Below are 23,008 nucleotides of genomic sequence, written 5' to 3' on the forward strand. Positions count from 1 at the left end.
ACAGGCTCTTTCAGACACGCCCTCTGGCTCGCTTCGGTTCCCTTACGCCAGTCCGACCTCTTTCCTGGTCCTCATTGGCTCTTCGTCGAACTCTAACGCTGCCCGCGCTCCAATGGTTTCGTCCCTTGATGAGTCTTGGCGCTCATTGGGCAGCTGCAGACGTCGCTCTCAGCTGGTTTCGCACCCCTCCTCCCAACCCGCGGCTTGTTTGCTGGGCTCTTCAGTCAGGCCTTGGGCTGCTGCTGGACCCTTTCCCCTTCTTTCCTCCGTGGTTCGGTCGGGCCTTTCCCATGGACTGCGCCGGTGGAAGTTGAGCGGGGCCGCCTGTGGCGCTGAGGGGGAGCTGCTTCTTCCGCAGCGGCGCAGGTGCGGGTGGAGCGGGGCCGCGCGGGGCGTGGTGGGCTGCGAGGGGAAGGAGACGCGGGAGGGTCAGGCGCTGTCAGCTGTCGGGAGCGCCATGACTGGCTCCGGGAGGGGCCGCGGAGGGAAAGCGCCGGCAAGCGGCCTCGGGCGAGCAGGGACACCGCCGAGAAGCTCGGGGAAAGTTGGGCGAAACCTTCTAGGAAGCCGCTTGGTCATTCATGGCTAAGCCATTTCAGGCTGCGGAGTTTGCAAAGCTAAGCAGGGTCCGGTATGGTTTCAGATTGGTTGGGAACCGCGTGTTGAGATTCCTGGGTTGGACTGGATGACCCTTGGAGTTTTTTCCAACTCTACAATTCTTTGATTCCATATACTGCTATCAAGGTGGGGGAAGCTGTGCCTCTTTCAATCCTAAGATTTTATTTACTATTGCATGTCGTATCAGCTTACATTTGGGAAGAATTTAGTCAGAGGTATTTTTATTTTCTTTAGCAGAGGCTTTTCTTTCTCTTTGACTATCGGTGTCCCAGAATAACAATAAATGTATCTGAGTAACAGACCAGTTCATTGAAAGGTATACTAACTGTTTCAGATTTCCCTGCGAACCAACCCTAACGATGAGCCCTTCGCAATGGGACTTTCCTGTGGAACTATGCTGCCGTCCTATGGCCTTCGTTACACTCACGGGTTTGGATGTAGTGTATAATGCTGTTCATCGGGCAGTTTGGGACGCCTTTTGTGCAAACAGGAGAGCGGACAGAGTACCAATTTCTTTCAAAGTACTCCCTGGGGATCATGAATATCCTAAATGTAGGACAAAGGTATTGCTTTTCGTTTTATGTTTGGAAGTAAAGGATTATGTCTTGATTGTAAAATATATTTAATATGAATTACTTGCTATTTGCAGTGATTCTTGTACTTCTTTGTATAATCAGTTTTCCACTTGAAGGTTAATTGAATGCTGGAATCAGCATAGCTAAAGGGATACTTTCAAAAGGAAGCATAGAATTGTAGCTTAAATCTAAAAACTGAGTTATTATCTAGGCTAGAAGCCTTATTCTGTATGTGACACAAACCAAAGCATGCTTTGCAACTCTACTTGAGACTATTTTAGGAATAAATTGACAGTTCTCACAATGGAGGGATTTAGAAAGTAGAGTCACCCAAGAATCCATATTGAGACTTCTGTTTTTAACCTGTCCATTCATAGTCTGTGTTAGGGGTGAACAGTGAAACAAACAAAAAAATTGTGAGGCGCTCCAAAACATTATTTCCAGACTGGGTGAATGGGCATTAAAATGGCGAAAACAATTCACTGTAAGTGAGTATAAAGTGATATACACTGAGGGACGGGAAGTCCTGATTTCTTATATATGCTAGTTAGGTCTGACCTGACTGACCTGGAGCAAAGTCTTGGGGTTTTAGTGGATAGCTCTGTGAAGATGTTGTTTCATTGTGCAGTAGCTGTTAAAATGGGAATATCACATTAGGAATCATTAGGAAACAGATTGGAAATTTAAAAACCAATATTATAATACCATTGTACAAATCTTTGTTGAGGCCACTTGAAATGCTATCCACAGTTCTGGTACCCTCGCCTCAAGAAGGAAATTGTAGAGTTGCAAAACAATTTGGAAAAGTGCTACCAAAATGATCAAGGGGTTTGAGCAATTCCTCTGTGAGGAAAAGTTACAACATTTGTGCCTTTCTAATTTAGGGGGGAAATGGGAATGATAGAGGTGTATAAGATTATGCATGGTTCAGAGAACGTGGATTGGGAGAATCTCCCTCCTTTATGATACTAGAATCCAGGACCTTGGAAGATTCAGAATGGGCAAAAGAAAGTGCTTTGCTCAAATGCATAGGAATATGCTCCCCCAAGATGTGATGGGCACCAACTTTAAAGAGAGATTAGGCAAATTCATGGAGGATAGGACTATCATCAGCTTCTGGCCATAATGGCTATTCTCTGCCACCAAAGTTGGAATCTTTTAATATCAGGTGCTGGGAGGTGCGGGTGGGTAGAATACAGTCATGTTCATGTCCTGTTTGCAAGGCTTCCCATAGGCATCTGGTTGGCCATTGTGAGAACAAGATGCTAGAGTAGATTGTGATTCTTGCTTTCTTACAATGAAGCATGTTTACGTATAAAGTCCTCCTAAGTATAATGAAACTTTCCCCCAAGTGTATTCTGCTCTAGGCAGTAAGGTTGGTGATTAGCATAGAGAAGAGAAAGTTTTGATCCTTTATTGTACATCTGGTAGCTGTGATTGAGAAGGACATGGGATAAAGCAGAGTCCTGGTGTAAATATATCAGTCACCCAAACTTGTATAAGAACAGAGAGAGCAGCTCACCTTGTTTGTCAATGCTTGCAGAGAACAACGTATGAATGGTACATTCCAAAAGGAATCTTGAAGACTGGCTGGATGAACAAACACCTGAACTTGGTGCCTGCACTTGTTGTGGTGTTTTATGAACTGGACTGGGACGAGCCCCAGTGGAAAGAAAAACAGTCAGAGTGTGCTACTAGAGTTGAAATTGTCAGGTATGATTTCAAAAGATTTCTTAGGTATTAGCTTACTAATGGGTTAATACAAACATATTTGGGGGAAAGTCATCATTCGCAAGCTCCTTTCTTCCACTTTCAAGACAGATAAGCAGGGTGCAATTCTGAAGTCATTGGGACTTACTTCTGAGTGTAGAATTGCACTGTAACTTACATATGTAAGGGTGCTTTTACAGCAGAAGTCTAACCATAGGCTGGATTTAACTTAATGAGTTCCATTAGTGCAGTGGTTCCCAAACTGTGCTCCGTGGAGCACTTGGTCTCCCTGAAACATCTCCAAGTGCTTAGCAAATAAATAAACACACGCCTTTGGCATAAAGGCAACAGTAGTACTCTGTGACGATTTTCCCTCCTGAAAAGTGCTCTGCAATTGAAAAAGTTTGGAAACTAGTGGAAGCCAGTGCAAGGACCTCTGGAAGGACAACAGGGCTTTCTCTTTCTCTTCCCCCTGCCTCTCCCCACCCAGTTGGTGAGATGAAAGGGGTCATCATTCGGACTGGCAAGCTGAAATGCTTGTGCTGACAGAATGATTGCTGTTGCACTATGTTGAATTCATCCCCATGTTTGAAATGCTACTTTTTAAAAAAGCACACATACCATCTTAGTTTACTTAGTTTACACCTTTGGGAAATCTAACATAAGTGGAAATAGAGAAAGCCTGCTGTTGAGTTCTATTGCTTTCTTTAAAACAAAAACAGAATGCCTCCTTTTAGTTAAGGTTGTACTAAATGTTTGGTTTGACTTCACCCCCAGAGGCACACTCCGTTATCTCTTGAGTCAGGCAACATTTATTACTAAACATATTTTGCAGTATGTATGGTCTAAAGGCTTGCATGCTTACCATCCTCAGTTTGATGTTATTTATTGTTCTTACAGGCAGAGTTTGCAGGGAAGAAACACAAAAGTTGCTGTGGTTTTGATTCAGAAGAAAACACCGTTACCTCCAGGTGAAGTACAATTGAAAGCTAAAATGATCAGATTTGAAATAAAGGAACACAGTAAACTGAAGTTGTGAAATACACCTCTTTTTCAATAGAAGGCAGAAATGTGTGCCATAAAAAAAGGGGGGGGGGGACTTGGTATTACTGTAGGTTGAATGTTTTTCAGTAGCAGTTATTTTATGTATTTATAAACATTTTCATATACCACTGTATCATAGAAATGTATCACAGCGGTTTACAACAATAGCAAAACACACAATAAAATAAAAACAAGTTAAAAGCAAAAGAATTAAAAGCATACAGTATATCTGTCTTTGGCTGGAGACAGATGACAGAGCTGAGACTGGTTTGAAAGCCTTTTATGGGGTGTATAGTCATATCCCACTTTTCTCTCTGGTAACCAGGTTTTCTAGGTTCCTTTTTATTTGTGTTAAAAGCCTTTCACGCTGTCCTTACGGTGAAGTTTGACGTTCTTTTAGGAATCTAGTGCACCGTGGGTTTGGATATATTGTAATCAACTGCAACAGCAGTGTTGTTCCTGTAGGTCTCACGGTCTTTGTCTTTTCTTCCAGCTCAGAAAAAAATTAACTCCACACTTGGTTCAAAGGGGAACCATTCATCTTATATGTTGTAGTGCACAATGAACTCATTTGCATGTCATGTAAACGATGGTTAATAGTGTACCGTGAATGTGACAATCTGCCGCCCTTTGACAGATTTTCAGAAAGTAGATAGTTCAGCATTTTTTAAATTTTATTTTAGGAGAAGATGTTATTGCTTCTGAAAGGGCAGCGGCTTTATGCAATGCTTGTGACCTCTCTGGAAAGTCACTGTTCGTTTTGCCACATACTGATCACCTTGTAGGTTATATTATAAGGTAAGTAAATTATGTGAGAGGCAGGCTTTTCTTTAGTTATTTTTTTACCATGGCCGAAATCATCCTCGCGCTTGTTTGAGAGTCACATTGCACTCAGTGGAACTTGCTTCTGAGCCGTGGTGACTGGTACCTATTGAGGCTGGTGGGGAAGAAGGCAGGGAACCCAACAGTAGATGGAGCCAGAGGCAATGAAACGCAGAGCAAATGCATTTTAGTTTTGTCCGCATCCTCCCTGCTGAGTTCTGCAAGGCCAACACTGAGACTAAGGAGGAAGAAACTGTCAAGCAATGCTACCCTGTGGACTGGTTGCAGTTGAAAAGACAGGCAAGTAGGGCTGGCTGAGGGCAGACTGAGTTTGGTGAGGTAGTGCCCAGTTTACCCTAATAGAACAGCCTCTGCTGCTTCTGAGCAATTATAAGGCAAGTTTTTAGAAAATAAGCATTTTAAAAACCTCTCCACAATTTAACACATTTTCTTTCATGTGTATTAATTCTCTACCAAGTGTGTTTACATCAACATTTTATGGAACTCTTGAATACACCCATTACCTACATGTTACGTATTTCTGTTGAAACGTAATGAATCCACCACCATTTTATTTCTGGAAAAGCTGTGTGCTCCTGTTCCATGCTGCTGATATACATAAGCTTTAAGATTTGTGGGGGTGAATGTGTTTGAAGCAAGGCAGTTAGTTATTGATACAGTGAAGTATTAAGACACTTATTTCATTTTTAAGCAGTTGACATTTTCTTTCATAGGTTAGAGAATGCCTTCTATGAACACGCACAGACATACTACTATACAGAAATCCGCAGGGTGAAATCTCATAAAGAATACCTGAACAAAACAACACATCAGGTATAACTAGCAACTTTATTAAACTAGTTGGGCTATCAGTGCTGAAGAATTTAGAAGCACCATTGCTGCAAATCCTGTTTTTATTGGTAGTTTTAAGAATATTTTATTTATAAACTTATTTATAAATAAGTTTATTTTAGAAATATTATTTATTTATTTATTACTCTTCTACTAAAAGTATTTAGTGGCATATACCATAATGTTACAACCATATGTTCTATAAGAATACAGACCATTTCTAAAATCACACCAGAATGCAAAACAAATCAAAATGCAACTTTCGCAGTAGGAAGAATAAAGCAAGTAGCAAGAATAAAGCAAGCATTAATAACACTAGGTGTTACACATTTAAAAGCAGGCCAAATCAGTATCCTTAATTTATGATGGAATAAATTGATTTGGTATTCTTAGAGTTTGGTATTAATCTGCATTAGTGTTGCCTAAAGCGTCATGTTGATGGCTTTAAAACTAATACCACCTTTTAAAAATATTGTACGTTGCTTGTGTTGCAGCTTCTGTTTGTTAGACACCAGTTCAAAATAGGATTCTTCAGTGAATTGAAGCAAGACACACAGAATGCTCTCAAGTAAGTACTTGTATGCAGAGGCTAGAATCATGGGATGCTCCCACCTCCCCCAGTCTAGAAAGAGAGGCATATCTTCCATTTGTGGGTGGGATGGGAGACAAGGGAGTGAAGAGCACCTTTCCACTGCCATCTTTAAAATGATTTATTGTCATTCTCCATGAGTAAATATGCACTGCAGCATTTTATGAAGTATATTTAATATATTTCCTCTGAAGTAACTTTACTCAAGAGGAGAGGCAACAGTAAACCCCTTTAATTCAAAAAGGACTCTGGGCCTCGCTGTTGTGGTCCAAAGAAAAGAAAAGCAATACATTTGGGGCTTACTAATTTATTTATTCTACAACAAGTGAACAACCTCTAACTTTAACATTTCTTACTTAGAAATTACAGAACTGCATATAATCTTGTACATGAACTGAGAGCTCATGAAACAAACATATTGGAAATCAAGACTATGGCAGGATTTATAAACTACAAGGTAATGACTATTGATTTAACTTGGCCGCCCTTAGGACATTTTGTAGCAGAAGTTCCTGTTCTGAGTGATTTAAGGACAAGGAACACTTCTTAGTTGAATATCCTGAATGGATGTGAAGAGGCAGTATAGGCAGAATGAGTAAGGTAAAGCAATGTTCCTACAGACCTTAATGACCTTTCTTCATGCTCTTTGTATAAAGTATAGAGGCACAGTGTAATTGGTCCTCAATATAGTCATAAAAAGTTATATCTAGTAAATGGACAGAGGGCGGGTACGTTGGGTCGTGAAGGATGGCACTGAAATTGCAGAGGGTACAGTTTGTGCAATGATGAATAAGTAACAAGACAAGAAATCATAATCCTTTCTTAAATTATTGTCCATGGTTTTGTGTTATCCTGGAGGCTAGAAACGCTAAAAATAGTGAAATCTTGCATTTATTTATTTTATTTTATTATATTGAATGCTTCTGTACTGAATCACATGAAGTATATGGATTAAAACATCTTTCTACTTTTAACTTTTAAGTTCCATCCCCCCATTCAACTTATCCTTCTTTCAGATTCAAGTAATTGAAAAGCTCTGGTAGAGATTATTCATCCCAAGTTTTCATGTTAACATGGGAAAGCACCCATGAGAACAGCATTCTCCTATAAATGCAGACAGGTTTCTCCTCATCAAATTCTTTCTGAGGGGGAGTCTGTTGCCCACTGGTCTCCTTGGCATATTTGTGATGATTTGAGGTTACTTCCTGTGAATAACTGGAATTTGTGCTTCTATTACATTTTGACTTTTCATTTTGACTGTGGGAAAAAATGAAATAGTCTGAAAGCGCAGAGAGGAACATAATTATAAAACTAACGTTTGTTGTACTGTTACTGTTCACCTACAACAACTGTATTCTGTTGTAGTTGTCAATCTGGTATACCACTGAAAAATATTTTAATCAAAGTGTTCTAATTTCAAATCTTTTCAGATTTGTCGCCTTTGTTTTCAACATAATACACCGCTGGATGCAATTGCACAGTTCAGAAAACACATAGATTTGTGCAAGAAAAAAATAGGGAGTGCTGAATTGGCTTTTGAGCATGCTGCCTGGATGTCAAAACAGTATGTTTTTACTTAGTAATTTTACTACAGTGATTAGTGAATAGGTGAGCTTATTCAAGCTGCAGCTACGGTGTTGCTTTTGGTTTGCAAGTTATTACATAAACCTTATGAGATTCCACATTAGTTATAGCTGCAGCTCTAGGAGGAAGGTTGCCATTATACAGATGAAGAACCTGAGGCTTAAATGACTTGCCTAAAGCTACTGGGATGTGAACCAAAGTGACTGGTGCAAGCCTCAAATTCTTTTGTGCTCGTTACCTAGATTTCAGTGTTTTTCTGTTCCAGACATGTTTCAGAGAAGAAATGGGGAACATGTTCAGGGCCACACTAGAAATAAATATATAGTGAGCTAATATATAGTGAGCCAGAGAATGTCCCCCAACTTCCATATTCTGTTAACAAGTAACCATCTGCATGCACCTATCATAGATAGTAAACATTGCAGATGTTAATCACATGCATAATTCTGATTTTATTTTTTGGCCCAGTGGGATCCTTAGAAAGTTTGAAACAAATATAGAAATCATGAGAGTTGAGACCTGTAGTGATATATTTGGTGGGTTCCTTTATTTTAAAATTATTTTGGTTTGAGGCAAAGGATGCCCTGAGTTTTCAGACTTTCTATTTCTAATGGCTATATAGGAAAGTTTTGGATTCTTTCCTTAAATTAAGATTCTTGGGGTCCTGGAAAGAGGTCAGGATTTTGGGTGGCCCATGAGTTAGTTGCCTGTTGCTACTCTGCTTAATCCTTCTGAAAAATCTGAAGTGTCTGGTTCTGAAGATGTGTGTGCGATTTTTTCCCTTTTTGTTTTAAACAGATTCCAAGCTTTTGGAGATTTGTTCGATGAAGCTATTAAACTAGGACTGACAGCTATTCAAACTCAGAATCCTGGTTTCTATTACCAGCAGGCAGCATACTATGCACAAGAACGGAAGCAATTGGCCAATAGTCTCTGTAATCATGAGGTGAGTCATAGGCTGCCTTACATTTGTTTACCCTCCTTTCTGAGACCATATTCTTACAAGGTTTTCTGCAAGAAGTGACTATAGCTTTTAGGGTTTTTTAAAATACTGACTTCTAGATAGCTGTGCTGACTCATTTGTGTGAATGGTGTTACCATGCACTGATCAGTTACAGTGGTGTGCAAAAAGCTGATTCCTGTTCGTTCCTGTGTGTGATTCCAGTGCAGCAAAGAATCAACATGGGCCGTAAACCATCAACATAAACCATACCTGCGGCACGTAGGTTATAAAAATTAACCAAAAGTAAGGCTGAACTTATTTTGATTTCTCAGTGAATTTCAGGTAAAGGTAACATGAATAATAAGATTTCTGGGTTAGTAAGTTGGTATTTTTAAACTAATGAGTTCACACTCAGAGTCATAAACTTGTAGAATTGGATCACTAGGATCACCTAGTCCAACCCCCTGTAATTCAGGAATCTTTTGCTCAAGAGTCTTATGCCCTACTGACTGAGGTATCTCAGATCCTGTAATCTCTTCTGTAAGCTTACTTTTATAAGCCCATAACTTTTGGTCAAGAGATTTATATGTTTACTTATAGACATATATACACAGAGAGATTTAAAAAACTTGGTTTGTGTATGGCAAATGCAGGTGTTGTGTAATCTAAATAATGCACACCTTTTAGAATCCTAGTCTATGTCGGCACTTTTACTCAGTTATAGGTTTCTAGGCAACTTTATTTGGGCACAGACTCTAATGATAGGTCATGCTACAGTATTATGATAAAGGTGAAGGTAAAGGGACCCCTGACCATTAGTTCCAGTCGTGGCCGACTCTGGGGTTGTGGCGCTCAACTCGCTTTATTGGCCAAGGGAGCCAGTGTACAGCTTCCAGGTCTTAAGCAGGTATATGTAGGTTCAGTGTAGTTCCTTTATGTACCAACAAGCATTTTTCTGTTTTCATCCTCTGTGCCGATACAGGTTTGGATGTGGTTTTGCTTCTTCTATAATCACATACATTTTGGAAGTCTTTCCATCCCCACCCCCAGCATTCGGTTGTGTATTTTATTATCACACTGTGTCATAACCTTTAACAGTATAGTTAAGGCTCTCTCTGCTTAATTTGCAGTCTTCCGTAATATATCCCAATCCAGATCCACTGGAAACTCAAACTGGAATGCTTGACTTCTACGGACAAAGACCATGGAGGCAGGGAATACTAAGTAAATATCTTTTTCAGTTTCTTGCCTACAGAACATAAACAAAAAGCAATCTTAGTTAACAAACATTTATCCTAATGTGTGTATATTTCAAATTGTGTTCCTGAGAGCCTTATACATCCTGCCAAGCATATTGGGGAAACTTCTGTGACAGGAGTAAGAAACCTGTTACTCCCTAGGTGATGTTGGTTCATTCACCATTCTGGCTACTACTGCTGGAAATCATAGTCCAACCACATCACCCTCCACATCTGGAGGGTGACAGGTTTCTACCTCTGCACTATGAGAAGACTGGTAATGCTAGCTGAACTCCTCTGACTGACAGCTTCCCTGCTGCTACTGATCTTATGGAAGCTTGAACCGTAATAAATTGGTTAATCTTTAAAGTGGCACAAGACTAGAGGAAACAGATTGGCTTGTATATTTCTGTTCACTTGGAGATCTATAATCTCTGTTGAAATGAATGAGGCAGCCTATGCTTGGAAAAGCAACTTCTGTCTGTTAGAGCCCATACAGAGATTTGGAACGGGATGACAGTGAACTAAGCCTGTGGTTTTAAACATTCCATTCAAAGGCTTAGAATGAGTTTACCAGATAAATGCAAACCCTCTCATTGTGTGATATAAGGCTCGTGTCATTATTAGTAGCCTCTATAATAGCAAAAATTAAATAAGTGTTGCCTTTCTGGAATTATTCCTTTTATGGGCTGTTGCCAAGAAACCACAGATTGTGAGGTTTTGGCTTTGTTGCTAAGAGCAGTAATTTTCCTAGTAGGCTGACTTAGACCATAGCACTTAAAGGTGCTTTAGTCTTTAGTATGTTTAATTATTTCAGCCTATCTTTTAAAACAGTCTACTTAAAAGAACAAAGAATACACCTGAGTTCTAAAACATTCCTTCTCCTGAGATACAGAGCAGTGTTTAGAATATGAACATTCTTGAACTGGAACTAGGCTTGTAACAAAAGAATGTACAGTAGTTCATTAAGATGGATTTTTCATTGTCATATGCAGGCTTTGATCTCAATGATCCCGAAAAGGAGAAAGTGGGAATTTTGGCGCTGCAACTGAAAGAGAGAAAGGTTCTTCACTCTGTAAGTATTAGTATAGTATAGTATAAAATAGTATTTGTAGGCTGTCGATGTAAGGGCAAATATAACTTTAACAATACTTTTTATTAGGAGCTAATAATCACCTTGCTGAGTAATGCAGTTGCCCAATTCAAGAAGTACAAATGTCCAAGAATGAAAAGTCACTTGAGTAAGTATAAGATTCCTAACTAATGTTTAATAAAACACATTTTACAGTTTTTAATACTGTAAATAATATAATGTTCTTTTCAGTGGTTCAGATGGGTGAAGAGTATTACGATACTAAAGATTACACCAAAGCTTTGAAGTAAGTATGATTTTTATAAATGCCACTGCATGATTTTAGGTATTTATTTTTAATTTTTGTTTAGTAATTTAAGTGAAAATTGGAAAACTTTTTTTCAGGAGTGTATAGAAGAGCGTTGTGAATGGGTCAGTTTGAAAGTTATTGACCGTGAACCTATCATAAATTGTAACAGGACAAGTTATCCTGGCATAGTTTCAGTGAGTTCAGATATTACAGGTGGTATGCAACTAGACAGTTCCACTAGCACAAGGACTTTTGGCTGTGCAGCAGAACTTTCTCTCTCTCTCTCCTCTGTGTGCCTCTTAAGTATATTTGGGGGGTTTCTCAAACTCTCTGCAGATTTAGGTGGCATGTGGGGAGAGGAGAGGGAGGGTAAGTTCTTTTGCACAGTCAAAAGTCCTTCTGCTAGTAAACTGTTTAACTGGATGCCACCCTGTAGCTATAATTCAATATGTACAAATGTAATAGATGATAAATTCTGTATTTTTTATAACTGTTTCTAGAGGAAATAACTGTTGGAAATCTGAAGGTATAGGGGAAATACTCAGTTTCTAAAAATGCATTAAGATAATGACAGTACTAACCAAATTTGCTATTTTCATAGTGGTTTTCCCTAGGACACGTGTTTTCATTGCCTTAACTCAGTAGAGTGCCGAGTTGCAAATATTTTGTAACTGAAATTTCAGTAACAATATTTGTCAAGTAAATTACTGAATTTCTTTTTGAGTACAGCATTTAATTCTTGTTAAAGGTGAAATCCTAGGGTGGGTATGCTGTGGAAGGTTTTAGAATTCAGCAACAGCCCTCTTTTACCATCATCTCTTGAGATATACCAGCAGGAAGTCAGAAATATATCAATAGAATGTCCTACTGATGTATCAAACCTAACTGCCAGTAAACTCTGTTAGGGGAGAAATAGACTGATGCCATAGTCTGCACCCTCTCAGATACTGCTCCTAGACATTGCACTGCCATGATGGGTTTATTTCCCCTATGTAGGGCTCATGTGTCTTTGACATACTCCCCTGTGGTTAGTGTGTGCCGGCAGTTTTTCCATGAGCACTGGAGGAGTAACCAGTGGGATTTCTCCATTCTGTGCTCAGCTTAATATTTCAGTTCAGCTATTAGAACAAACCTCCAAGTTACTTTTGCGGCATGTAAAATTAACCTTATGTACTACTTTAGCTTTGTTTGCTAAGTGGAAGTCAAAGATGTGAAATCGGATCCCAGTTGTCATAGGGAACTGAAAATGTTCGGATTAATTTCCCCCCTAGGAAATTCACATCACAAAGCTTATTTGATCAGGTGTATCTTCTATTTGGCTTCTGTGTTATTTTTATATGAACTGTCAGATTCGTTTGCTTAGTTAAATTCTCTTTTAACCCTTTTCCAGGCTGCTAGATTATGTTTTATGTGACTATCGTAGTGAAGGATGGTGGACTCTTCTTACTTCTATACTGACCACAGCTCTTAAATGTTCCTATCTCATGGCGCAAATAAAAGATTACCTTACATACTCATTGGAGCTGCTGGGAAGGGGTAAGACTTCATTTCTGTCTTCTTCTTTTTAACTATTTTGATTTGAATGTTTATTAGTGCAAACATGGGCAGATGAAAGGCATTTGTGGTGTATGGAACAGCCCTGCCTAAAAGGGTTGATGTCTCTTTAAGGGACCTCTTCTTTGTGATTTTGCTTCAAATGTGGTTAGACAATCTAGGGCCAAGGAGTTCTATGTTCAAATGCCAACTACATTAAGAAATTCCCTGAGTAAACCATGGACTGTTCAGTAACTCTCAGCCTAGTGTGTGTGTGTGTGTGTGTGTGTGTGTGTGTGTGTGTGGAAGGTGGGCACACATCTTGCTCTGAGATCTTTGTCGGGATAGAAATGCAACAAATATGCTGAACTTTCTTTGGAGCTGCTTGCAAGAACTAGACCTTGATTTTAAGTATGAAGATAGCTGGGGAATGTTAAAACATTTGCAGGTATTGCAGGCAGTAACTCTTCATTATAAATTGAAGATGGGGTATTATTATTATTATTATTATTATTATTATTATTATTCCTTTTTTCCTAATTTGTTTTTTTATTTTCCATCAGCGTCTACCTTGAAAGAAGATCAAAAATCTCGGATAGAAAAGAATCTGATCAAAGTTCTCATGGTCAGTAGGTAGAATCCAACTTCTCTGAGACAATCTCCAAAAATGTAAATGTTTTACATATAGAACTAATAATTCTTGTTTTGGATTCAGAATGAGAATCCAGATCCAGAACCTGAATGTGATGCTGCTTCTGTGAAAGCTGCCCAGAAGTTGTGGACTGACCGAGTTTCTCTGGCAGGAAGTAATATCTTTACAATAGAAGTGCAAGACTTTATTCCATTTGGTATGTATCAAAGCTATTGAAAATAAAAAAGCAACATTTTGTGCAGCTGTTGGAAAAATGAAAGTGCACACTTCAATTCTGTAAACATCCATATTTCATTTCTGAAAGTTATATTTTTGATAGTTTACAGATTTTGCTAGATTTGGAAGTAGGGACTTGATACAGTGCATGGATATATTTATGCAGAAACCTGCACTAAAAAGTTGAGCATATACGCTTTATAGTGCAGGTTTCTGCATAAATATATCCAGATATATATATATATATATAGAGAGAGAGAGAGAGCTTTTGTTTTTGCCTTTTTATTATGTAATTTTGTATTCTCCTTTTTCTCTCTCTTTTTTCTCTTTTTTCTTTTTTGTGTAACTTCTAAACGTTTAATAAATATTATTTTTAAAAAAATAAAAAGTTGAGCATATACATTTTAGATTTCAGTGGGAAATTTCAACTACAAAATGTTTGTGTGGTTGTATGCCACGTTCATTCCAGTTGCCACAGGGAACTGCATCAAATGGTTTTTTAAAACCGCACAGATGCATAGCACACACAAAAAACTTGCACCAGTCAGAACTTTTGCAGGCTTCATCTCATCAGAATGGTTACTATGCCTGTAAATTTAATCCAATACTGCCAAAAAGAAAATTAAGTTAAAGGCATTTTCCTATTGTGGTCAAGGGAGAATCTATCCAATGCTTTGGGAAATATGGTGGTGTGAACCTCCACTTCGAATTCATGGTGAAACATGATGTTGAGCTGAGCTGAGGCATATTCTATTTTTTCTGTGCACACCCTAATATATAATAGATATATTATGATACATCTTGTTTCTATTTGATTGAAGATAAGTGAACGCAGTAGAAGCACCTCTGCCTACTGCATATCTGCTTGGATTGCAGCTAGAGAATCTCACTTCAAGTGTTCCATGTCTTTAGCTAGGGCAAGAAAGAAAAGAAGACCCCACTTAACTGAACAGCTCATCTACCATTGGTCTTCTGTGAAATATGACAGTCATACTTAATACTGTGTTTCTTGTCTTTTGTTTTTGCTCTAAACTCTAGTGCAGTGCAAAGCCAAGTTTCTTGCTCCAAGTTTTCACGTTGATACACCAGTTCAGTTTGACATATGCTTGAAAGCTGATTGTCCACATCCTATCCGGTTTTCTAAGCTGTGTGTTAGCTTCAATAATCAGGTAATTTAAAAAACAACAAAACTTGCATTGCTTTTGAGGAAGGTTAATACCTTCTTGATGGGCAGTGGATAAGATTTGCCTTATGCTAACCATTTTTATATATGGGACGCGGGTGGCGCTGTGGGTTAAAGCCTCAGCGCCTAGGGCTTGCCGATCGAAAGGTCGGCAGTTCGAATCCCCGTGGCGGGGTGCGCTCCTGTTGTTCGGTCCCAGCGTCTGCCAACTAGCAGTTCGAAAGCACTCTCAGGTGCAAGTAGATAAATAGGGACCGCTTATTAGCGGGAAGGTAAATGGCGTTTCCGTGTGCGGCTCTGGCTCGCCAGATGCAGCTTTGTCACACTGGCCACGTGACCCGGAAGTGTCTTCGGACAGCGCTGGCCCTTGGCCTCTTTGAGTGAGATGGGCGCACAACCCTAGAGTCCCATACGGACCCATACGGACAGGGGTACCTTTACCTTTACCTTAACCATTTTTATACTACAAAATATCAGTACTTCCTTTTCCACTTTTTTTTTCTTTTTTAGAATCTGCATCTTTATTTCTGTGTAGGTAGTGATCCCTGTAAGAACAGAACTGATTTAATGGTGGTTCCAACAATATCAGGAGGGCACCGTGTTGGCTATCCCAAGTAACCAGTTAAACTACTTGCAGCGCAATCCTGTTTGTCTGTACTTGGAACCAAGCCCCACTGATTCACTGGGATGCACCCTCTAGTATCTAGGATTGCTGTATAAATTACAAATGTTTCCTGAATTTTTCTCGTCTTAAATAGCTTCAAAACGCAATTGACAGTTCTTTTTCAACATACAGTCGTACCTTGGTTTTTGAGCAGCTTAGTTCTCAAATGTTTTGGCTCCTGAACACTGCAAACTTGGAAGTGAGTGTTCTGGTTTGTGAACTATTTTTAGAAGCCAACTTCCAGTTGGCTGCAGGAGCTTCCTGCAGCCAATCAGAACCTGTGCTTTGGTTTTCGAACATTTTGAAAGTCGGACATACTTCCAGAATGGATTCCGTTCAACTTCCAAGGTACGACTGTATACATTTATCTGTGAGTATTTTCTGTTGCTGCTTTGACATGAAGTGCGTAGTATGTGTAACTTTTTTTTAGCTCTAAAAGGGTTGGGGGGCAAAACAGTAATCCCAGCAAATGAGATTTGGTACATTATTCTACTCTTGTAGTGGTGCTGTTTTTGAAAACCTGCCCCCCTTTTTTTCTTTTTTTCTTTTGGCTATAGGAATACAACCAATATTGTGTGGTGGAAGAAGCCTATCAAAAAAGTGACGTGGAACCACCCAGCCAGGGGACATTGTGTCTTATCCCTGGTAAGACAAAGAAGTTCACTTTCAAATTTGTGGCAAAAACTGAGGATGTGGGAAAGAAGATTGAGGTAAGTCCTTAACTAATATTCAAAACAATACATTAAAAAGCTTAGTGACAGGTTAATCATAATTCAGGAGTTTGTTAACACTAACAGACTAATCCAAGGGAGTACAGTTTTAACAAACAGGAGATAGAATTAGATGCCCAAGGCCTTTGCACTAGTAGAACATTTTGAGCTGTGCTGCAGCACTGCACCAGCTGGGACTCTGCAGGGCATTGCATTATTCAGAAGGCCAAAATTGCAGCATTGGTAGAAAGGGGACATGGCAGAGTTGCAGTATTTTCTAGAAAACCTAGAAATCCTAAGATCACAATCCTGTGCACATATAGATTGTAGTGGGACAAGTCCTTTTGAATTGACTTCTGAACAAAGTTTCCAGTAAAGGTGGCATATATTGAAAATAGATCCACACATAATTGTAAAATTCTGATGCTGGAGATTTTTATGTCCAATGGGGCAGACTGATTTATGCACAGACAGTTCAGAATATTGATTTGCCCCAGCATAATTTCATAGAGAAGGAGGTGGCACTGGTAATGTGAATTTTGTATTAGTCTGGTTCTGGGTGAATATTGTATGTTTTCATGGCATTACATAGACTGGAGTGGAAAAGTCCCAATGGTATTTGTCTCTCTTCCAGATCACATCAGTGGATTTGATTCTGGGTGGTGAGAACGGCCGGTGTTTGATTTTGAACTGGCATGGAGGAGGGGGAGATGCTGCTTCTTCTCAAGAATCATTGCTTGCAGCTCGTTCCTTCAAAAGGCGACCTAAACTTCCAGATAATGAGGTTCATTGGGATAGCCTTGCAGTTCAGACGAGCACCATGTAAGTGGGAATCGGCATGTGCAGTGGCAAATGTTTAATGGATACATAGAATGGTCTGGTGTCTTGGAGTGTGTGTGTGTGTGTGTGTGTGTATGTAAACTAGAAAAATGCAGAGCTTCCCTCTCTTCCCATTTGTAAAATGGAAATGGTGGTAATGAAAATAGTATCGAGAAATGCCTGAGTATGTGTTGTGCTGGGCAGCTAATAGTACTGCATTTAGCATTAGTGCACATTTGTGACATTGCAAAAGTATGTGTCGAGAAGAGAGGATATGAGGGGATTTGAAAGGCATGTGGAACAAAAGTCAACTGTTTGCCTTGCATAGAATGCTGCTGCTGTGTTGCAAGCAGAGGCTTGCGCTGCAGCAGCAGCTAGAGGAGCGGATAAGACCAGGACGTAAGAATGTTGAGAGGTAGCAGGCAGTTGATCTTTCTCTTGTTTTTATTAAAGGGTCATTTCCAGAGTGCCAAACATTTCTGTACAGCTAAGTCACGAACCTCCTGCCCTGACAAATGAAATGTACTGTTTGGTTGTGACAATTCAGTCACACGAGAAGACTGTTGCCAAAGATGTAAAGCTCACAGCAGGCTTAAAACCAGGTATTTGTTATGTGCCGTGATACTTGCTCACATTTCCTAGAGAGAGTGATGGACTTATTATGGAAAGGATTAAATCACTCCCTTCTCCTGTACTATAACAAATAAATAGCTATAGACAATTAAATAACTATGACAAATAAATAGCTATAGACAATTTGGATTGGTGCTGGAAGACAACCAAACACAGGTCTTTTCCAGCAAGCTGACTTCAAAGTGTAACTTAAGAAGCTTTCAGCAAACAATTGTTAATCTTAAAACCACATTTTAGGATTCAGATGTAATGCTAAAATAGGATTAATCTAAAATGGAAGCAAAAGTTTCCATCCTCCTTGTAGTCTTGCTGGGAGGTGGGTTTGCGACAGGATGTTCAAGCTTAAGGTTCACAAATCAGCTCCACGACAATCTTTTATGTGAACTGGGCCAATGTGGTTCTGAAGAACTTAACTTTGCATGAGATCAGTGCTGCGTAAAGTTCATATTGACTGCAATTTCGTAATAAAAGTAACTTAAAATCTTTCCTAGTTGTTGCTATTGTAAACCTAAGAAGTACGACAATCTACTACCCCCTTATTTTAGGCCAAGATGCAAACCTGACTCAAAAAACTCATGTGACTCTAAATGGAACAGAAATGTGTGATGATTCCTATCCTGCTTTACTTACTGATATCCCTGTAGGAGATTTGCAACCAGGTGAAAAGGTAAATATGTCAGTGTGACAAATATTATAAGTATTAAAAAGCAGTGATGGAATTATGTTGCACATGAGTACCTCTGAGATGTAGGCCCCAATCCAAAGAAGATTGATTACAGTTCAGTTCCCTTTTCACTCCAATAGAAGTTCAGGATTATGATATTTCTTTGGATCTGTGCCACGATACATATGGGACAGTAAGGAGGGAAACTCTTTCAGAATTCAGAATTTGCTCAAGAATTATATTTGCACACAGTACAAACCACAACCACTTGTTTTTCCAAAGTAAAACACGAAGCAACCTAGGAACACAAAATGTTTCTCTTGGTTTCATGTGCACACATAGTTGAGATAGTCCTAGAAATGTTTTTGAATGTGATGATGCTTTAAAATAAGACTTCTGCATATTGTACTTAGAGGTCTTCGGTATTTGTTTTGTCTACTCACTTTTTCTCTCTCCCTCCCTCTTTCTCCCCCCTGATTGTTGTAAAGCTGGAGAAGACCTTATATATTCACTGTGGAACAGTTGGTGCTAGGATGTTTCTTGTATATGTTTCCTACCTAGTGAGTGCGACCATTGAGGGAAAAGAGATTATCTGCAAATGTCACAGGGTATGTTGGACTGGTTGGCAGTTGGTTTTCTCTTAGATTCTCCAGGTGTATCCTTGTACGCATGACTAGCTAAAGTCTCGGGTTTCCTAAGCATGCAGACCACATGCATGAGTTCTGTTGGAATCCATTATGCATGGATGGTTTGACAAATGTAATCTTTTTAAATTTTTTTGTTGTTGTTTTTATTACAGCATCAATAAATTGAAATGAAGTAGGACATTATAAATGTATAAACTACCAGGAAATGGAATATGTTTATAATATATAAATAAAAATAAATTGAGTATCTTGTTTATAATGTGGTCAAGCAGAAATGCATATTAAGATAGACGTTTCTTCATTATCCACTTTGATAAGCTTGGCTATCAGTGATAAAAGTAGTCATTCCTCTGACAAGATGTTCAGAAGAAGAATGGGTGTACCATTCTATAACTGAAAGAAGGCAAACTTAAGAGGTGTCAGGAAATAGCTAGGATGGTGAACACCCAGGTCGTCAACATGCAACAGTCTCCTTCAACTCAAGAGAATGTTTATATCCATCTAGCGCTAGTCTGCACACCTTGTAACCAACTAAGCTGAATGTAGCTGCATGTGTCCCTCACAGCGAAACCAGGAAGTGTATTGAGCCGCTAGTCAGCTGCCGTGCATGAGTTCAGCTTAGTGAGTGATGGCTTGTGCAGACCTGAGCATAATTGGGAGAGAGGGCCTAAGGTGCCAAATGACTCTGGTGCTGAAATAATAGGACCAGTGGGATGAAAGACTATAATTGGTTTTAATAATGTCTGTTTTAAGAATGCAACTACTGTATTTTTCGCACCATAGGGCGCACCGGACCATAGGGCGCACCCAGTTTTTAGGGGGGGGGGGAATCAAGAAAAAAAATATCCCCCCCAGCCCCAAAAAGCAGCGTACAGGCGGCACACAACCTCTCCTTGCCAGAGGTGTTGCGCGCAGCTATGAAACAAGCCAAGGCAGCGAGTGGGATGGATCCCGCTCACTGTTTTGGCTTCCCCTTTAGCCCCGTGCAGCCTCTACCTCCTGGGAGAGGCTGCGTGGGGCTAAAGAATCCATAGCTCCGTGCAGCCTCTCCTTGCCGGAGGGGTTGCGCGCAGCTATGGAAGAAGGCAAGGCAGCGAGCGGGATGGATCCCAATCACTGTTTTGGCTTCCCCTTTAGCCCCACGCAGCCTCTCCTTGCGGAGGGGTTGCGCGCGGCTATGGCACAGGCCTGCATTCGCTCCATAGGACGCACACACATTTCCCCTCAATTTTTGGAGGGGAAAAACTGCGTCCAATAGAGCGAAAAATACGGTAATTTGAGACAGTAGTTACTAGTATTGACCATGCCTCTTTTTTTGGTATAAAAATAAGATGCTGGTACTCGTTATCATGATAAATGTGTTGTGGGTGCCAGAACATGATGGCTTCCAGGGTTAACAAAAAAAGAGGTGGTGGTGCTGTGTACTGGTCAATACCATTTTACACACCCACACACACACACACACACACACCCTGAGTATGGATAAGATCAAGCTATAGTTGGAAATTTTTCCTTCTCTGATACAGGAGGAGGTTTTTTAGAGTGCCTATAGATGGAGGGGTTACTGTTTGCATGAGTTGCAGAGGAATGATAAAGCTTTTGCTACTTTTTGGATGTTGGCCCATGAAAATCGAAACTTGAGGATGATTTAGGGTTTCTCTTTTATGCAGGATGAAACAGTTACTGTGGAGACGGTATTTCCATTTGAGGTAGCTGTTAAGTTTGTTTCAGCTAAGGTACGTTACTGAAACCTGATTGAAAACATTGCCTGGACAGACAGTATGAACAATAAAATAACCCACCTTTTGTTTCTCTTCCTGGCAGTTTGAGCATTTAGATAAAGTATTTTTGGACATCCCATTTTTGTTGATGACAGACATCCTCAGTGCTTCTCCTTGGGCCCTCACTATTGTAACTAGCCAGCTGCAGCTTTCTCCTTCCATGATGCCTGTGGATCATCTAGAATCTTATGTGGAGAATGGTGAGAACCTTCCTTTGCATTCTTAAGCACCCTTCTGGGATGTTGTGTGGGAAGAAACCCATTGATTGTTACTCCATTACGCCAGGCAATACAGTATGTGTTTTTATTTTATTTAAATAGGATTATTTTGACACATTGCATAGAATTAGTAAGCTTTTCTCAAAAGGCAAAACCTGGAGATTAATTTGACTCCCTTGCGAGTGTACTCTTTCTGCATTTCCTCCACCACAATCAACATTTTGTCATAGCTGCTACACAGTGAAATGTCTGTACTTTTACAATAAAGTAACTTGGCCGAGATGGTGAAGGCCCACCAAGTCCTGTTTGACTCTGGAAATATTTGATAACATATAATCCTATCTTTTGTCATTAAATGACTGCTCCTTCTGTCTTTATGTGATTTGGTTCCTCTGCTTTTGCTGGGGAACAGGAAAAAGTGAAACAAGGCAAGGCTCTGTACGGTGCATATGCGTGTGTTCTTTATAGTCTTCATAGGTTAATGTTTGCTACACTTACTTGTATGTAAATAATATAGAGTACGTTCATATAAAACATTCATAATGATTTCTGTATCTGAGAAACTTTAGACTGAACCCGACTTTTCTGATAGTTGTTTTACAGACAGGTGAAAGTGCTAGTGAATGTTTTTGCCTTCGTTGTCCAACACTTCCTACTGGTCAAAGTGGAGTGGCTACTGGAAGTTATGTAATTTCCTGGAAAAGGTAAATATTCCCATCTGCCTCTTCAAATATCCCATAGGTTAGTCTTGTATATTTCTTCCTTATTGATGAATATCAATAAGCATTATCACAGTTCAAGCCTTCTGGCATACAGTTTGGACATAACCGAGAGAAGCCTTGGCTATCTAATATTGTATCTTTTAGCCAGATCCAACAGTAGTCCTTTAAAATAGTGGGGGTGAAATCGACTGTGGAAAAACATTCACACAGTTACCCCAGGCAGAGGGGCTGCTGAAGAAACCCATTCGCACAAATTTTGAACACATGAATCTAGAGAGTTCAGATAAGGCAGATCAGCATTTATCTGACTATTCAAGGCACACTCCCAGCCGAGGAGCTTGTTTTTTCATTATCAGCTCCTTAGTGAAACAAACAAAGCATTCAGGGAACCAGTTCTTTAGCAGAATGCAGTAGGAACAGCTTTCATAATATATTGCTGAAAAGAAGAGCTTGGAGTGAATGTTGCCCAAGGCAGAATTTTGTCTGGAGTCTTAAGTTTACATTGTGGACTCCACTTTGTAATCTACCTGGGATGGGGGCTTGGAAAACGCTTAATCAGGTTTTGCCGGGCTTCTGAGGACCCACCTGGTGCCTTGAGGCCTCTGCAATGGCTTTGGCCTGCCTGTCATGAATGGGGCTCTTCTCATTGCCCAACCTGTGTAGTGAGTAACTAACAGCAGGCAGACCAAAGCCTGCATATAAGCCTCATATGCTTATGTGCTGAATCTGTGCCCATAACGCCAGGTGGCCATGAATGCTTCTTCTAGTGTGTGTTTAGTTGTCGAACAAATCGGCTCCTGAACGCCGCAAACCTGGAAGTAAGTGTTATGGTTTGCAAACGTTTTTGGGAAGCCAAACGTCCGATGCGGCTACCACTTGAGTGCAGGAAGCTCCTACAGCCAATCGGAAGCCACGCCTTAGTTTTTGAATGGTTTCGGGAGTCAGAACAGATTAAGTTCGAGAACTAAGGTACCACTGTAGTGTTTTATCAAATTCAGGAACATAGATCTTTCTGCAAAATTTATTTTATGTATTTCACTCATCCCTAAAATTTATGGCCATTGTATATTCTAAGTTCATATCTAGGTATTGCAACAACCTAAAAAACCCTAAAACAAGCAAAAAGAATCTGCATTGAGTAGAAAGAGCTGTTGGCAAAATGAAAAGCTGAAAAACAAGGTCCCTATGCTTTTCTGTTCCCCTAACCAT

General features: G+C 39.8%; 1 protein-coding gene across 6 annotated transcripts in view; it reads left to right on the forward strand.

Annotated features, from left to right (window-relative positions):
- Positions 1-54: 54 nt before the first annotated feature.
- Positions 55-23,008, forward strand: part of TRAPPC11 (trafficking protein particle complex subunit 11) — a 71,319-nt gene continuing 48,365 nt past the window's right edge. For 4 of the 6 annotated variants that reach the window (XM_083458041.1, XM_083458039.1, XM_083458040.1 and 1 more), the window contains exons 1-26: positions 55-366; positions 953-1,181; positions 2,737-2,906; positions 3,804-3,874; positions 4,631-4,745; positions 5,504-5,603; positions 6,116-6,189; positions 6,571-6,667; positions 7,641-7,774; positions 8,593-8,740; positions 9,868-9,961; positions 10,971-11,050; positions 11,138-11,216; positions 11,300-11,354; positions 12,748-12,893; positions 13,454-13,515; positions 13,606-13,738; positions 14,797-14,927; positions 16,163-16,315; positions 16,950-17,137; positions 17,588-17,736; positions 18,313-18,434; positions 18,920-19,039; positions 20,749-20,814; positions 20,903-21,059; positions 21,670-21,781. In XM_083458041.1, coding sequence (XP_083314167.1) covers positions 113-366; positions 953-1,181; positions 2,737-2,906; positions 3,804-3,874; positions 4,631-4,745; positions 5,504-5,603; positions 6,116-6,189; positions 6,571-6,667; positions 7,641-7,774; positions 8,593-8,740; positions 9,868-9,961; positions 10,971-11,050; positions 11,138-11,216; positions 11,300-11,354; positions 12,748-12,893; positions 13,454-13,515; positions 13,606-13,738; positions 14,797-14,927; positions 16,163-16,315; positions 16,950-17,137; positions 17,588-17,736; positions 18,313-18,434; positions 18,920-19,039; positions 20,749-20,814; positions 20,903-21,059; positions 21,670-21,781 — 3,239 coding nt within the window. In that variant the 5' untranslated portion in view covers positions 55-112. Of the gene's footprint in view, positions 367-401; positions 745-952; positions 1,182-2,736; positions 2,907-3,803; positions 3,875-4,630; positions 4,746-5,503; positions 5,604-6,115; positions 6,190-6,570; positions 6,668-7,640; positions 7,775-8,592; positions 8,741-9,867; positions 9,962-10,970; positions 11,051-11,137; positions 11,217-11,299; positions 11,355-12,747; positions 12,894-13,453; positions 13,516-13,605; positions 13,739-14,796; positions 14,928-16,162; positions 16,316-16,949; positions 17,138-17,587; positions 17,737-18,312; positions 18,435-18,919; positions 19,040-20,748; positions 20,815-20,902; positions 21,060-21,669; positions 21,782-23,008 lie in introns of those variants that run through there. The other 2 variants (XM_083458043.1, XM_083458042.1) reach the window with 2 other exon arrangements.

Source organism: Podarcis tiliguerta (genome assembly GCF_965153285.1).
Source record: "Podarcis tiliguerta genome assembly, chromosome: 9".
Taxonomy (NCBI): domain Eukaryota; kingdom Metazoa; phylum Chordata; class Lepidosauria; order Squamata; family Lacertidae; genus Podarcis; species Podarcis tiliguerta.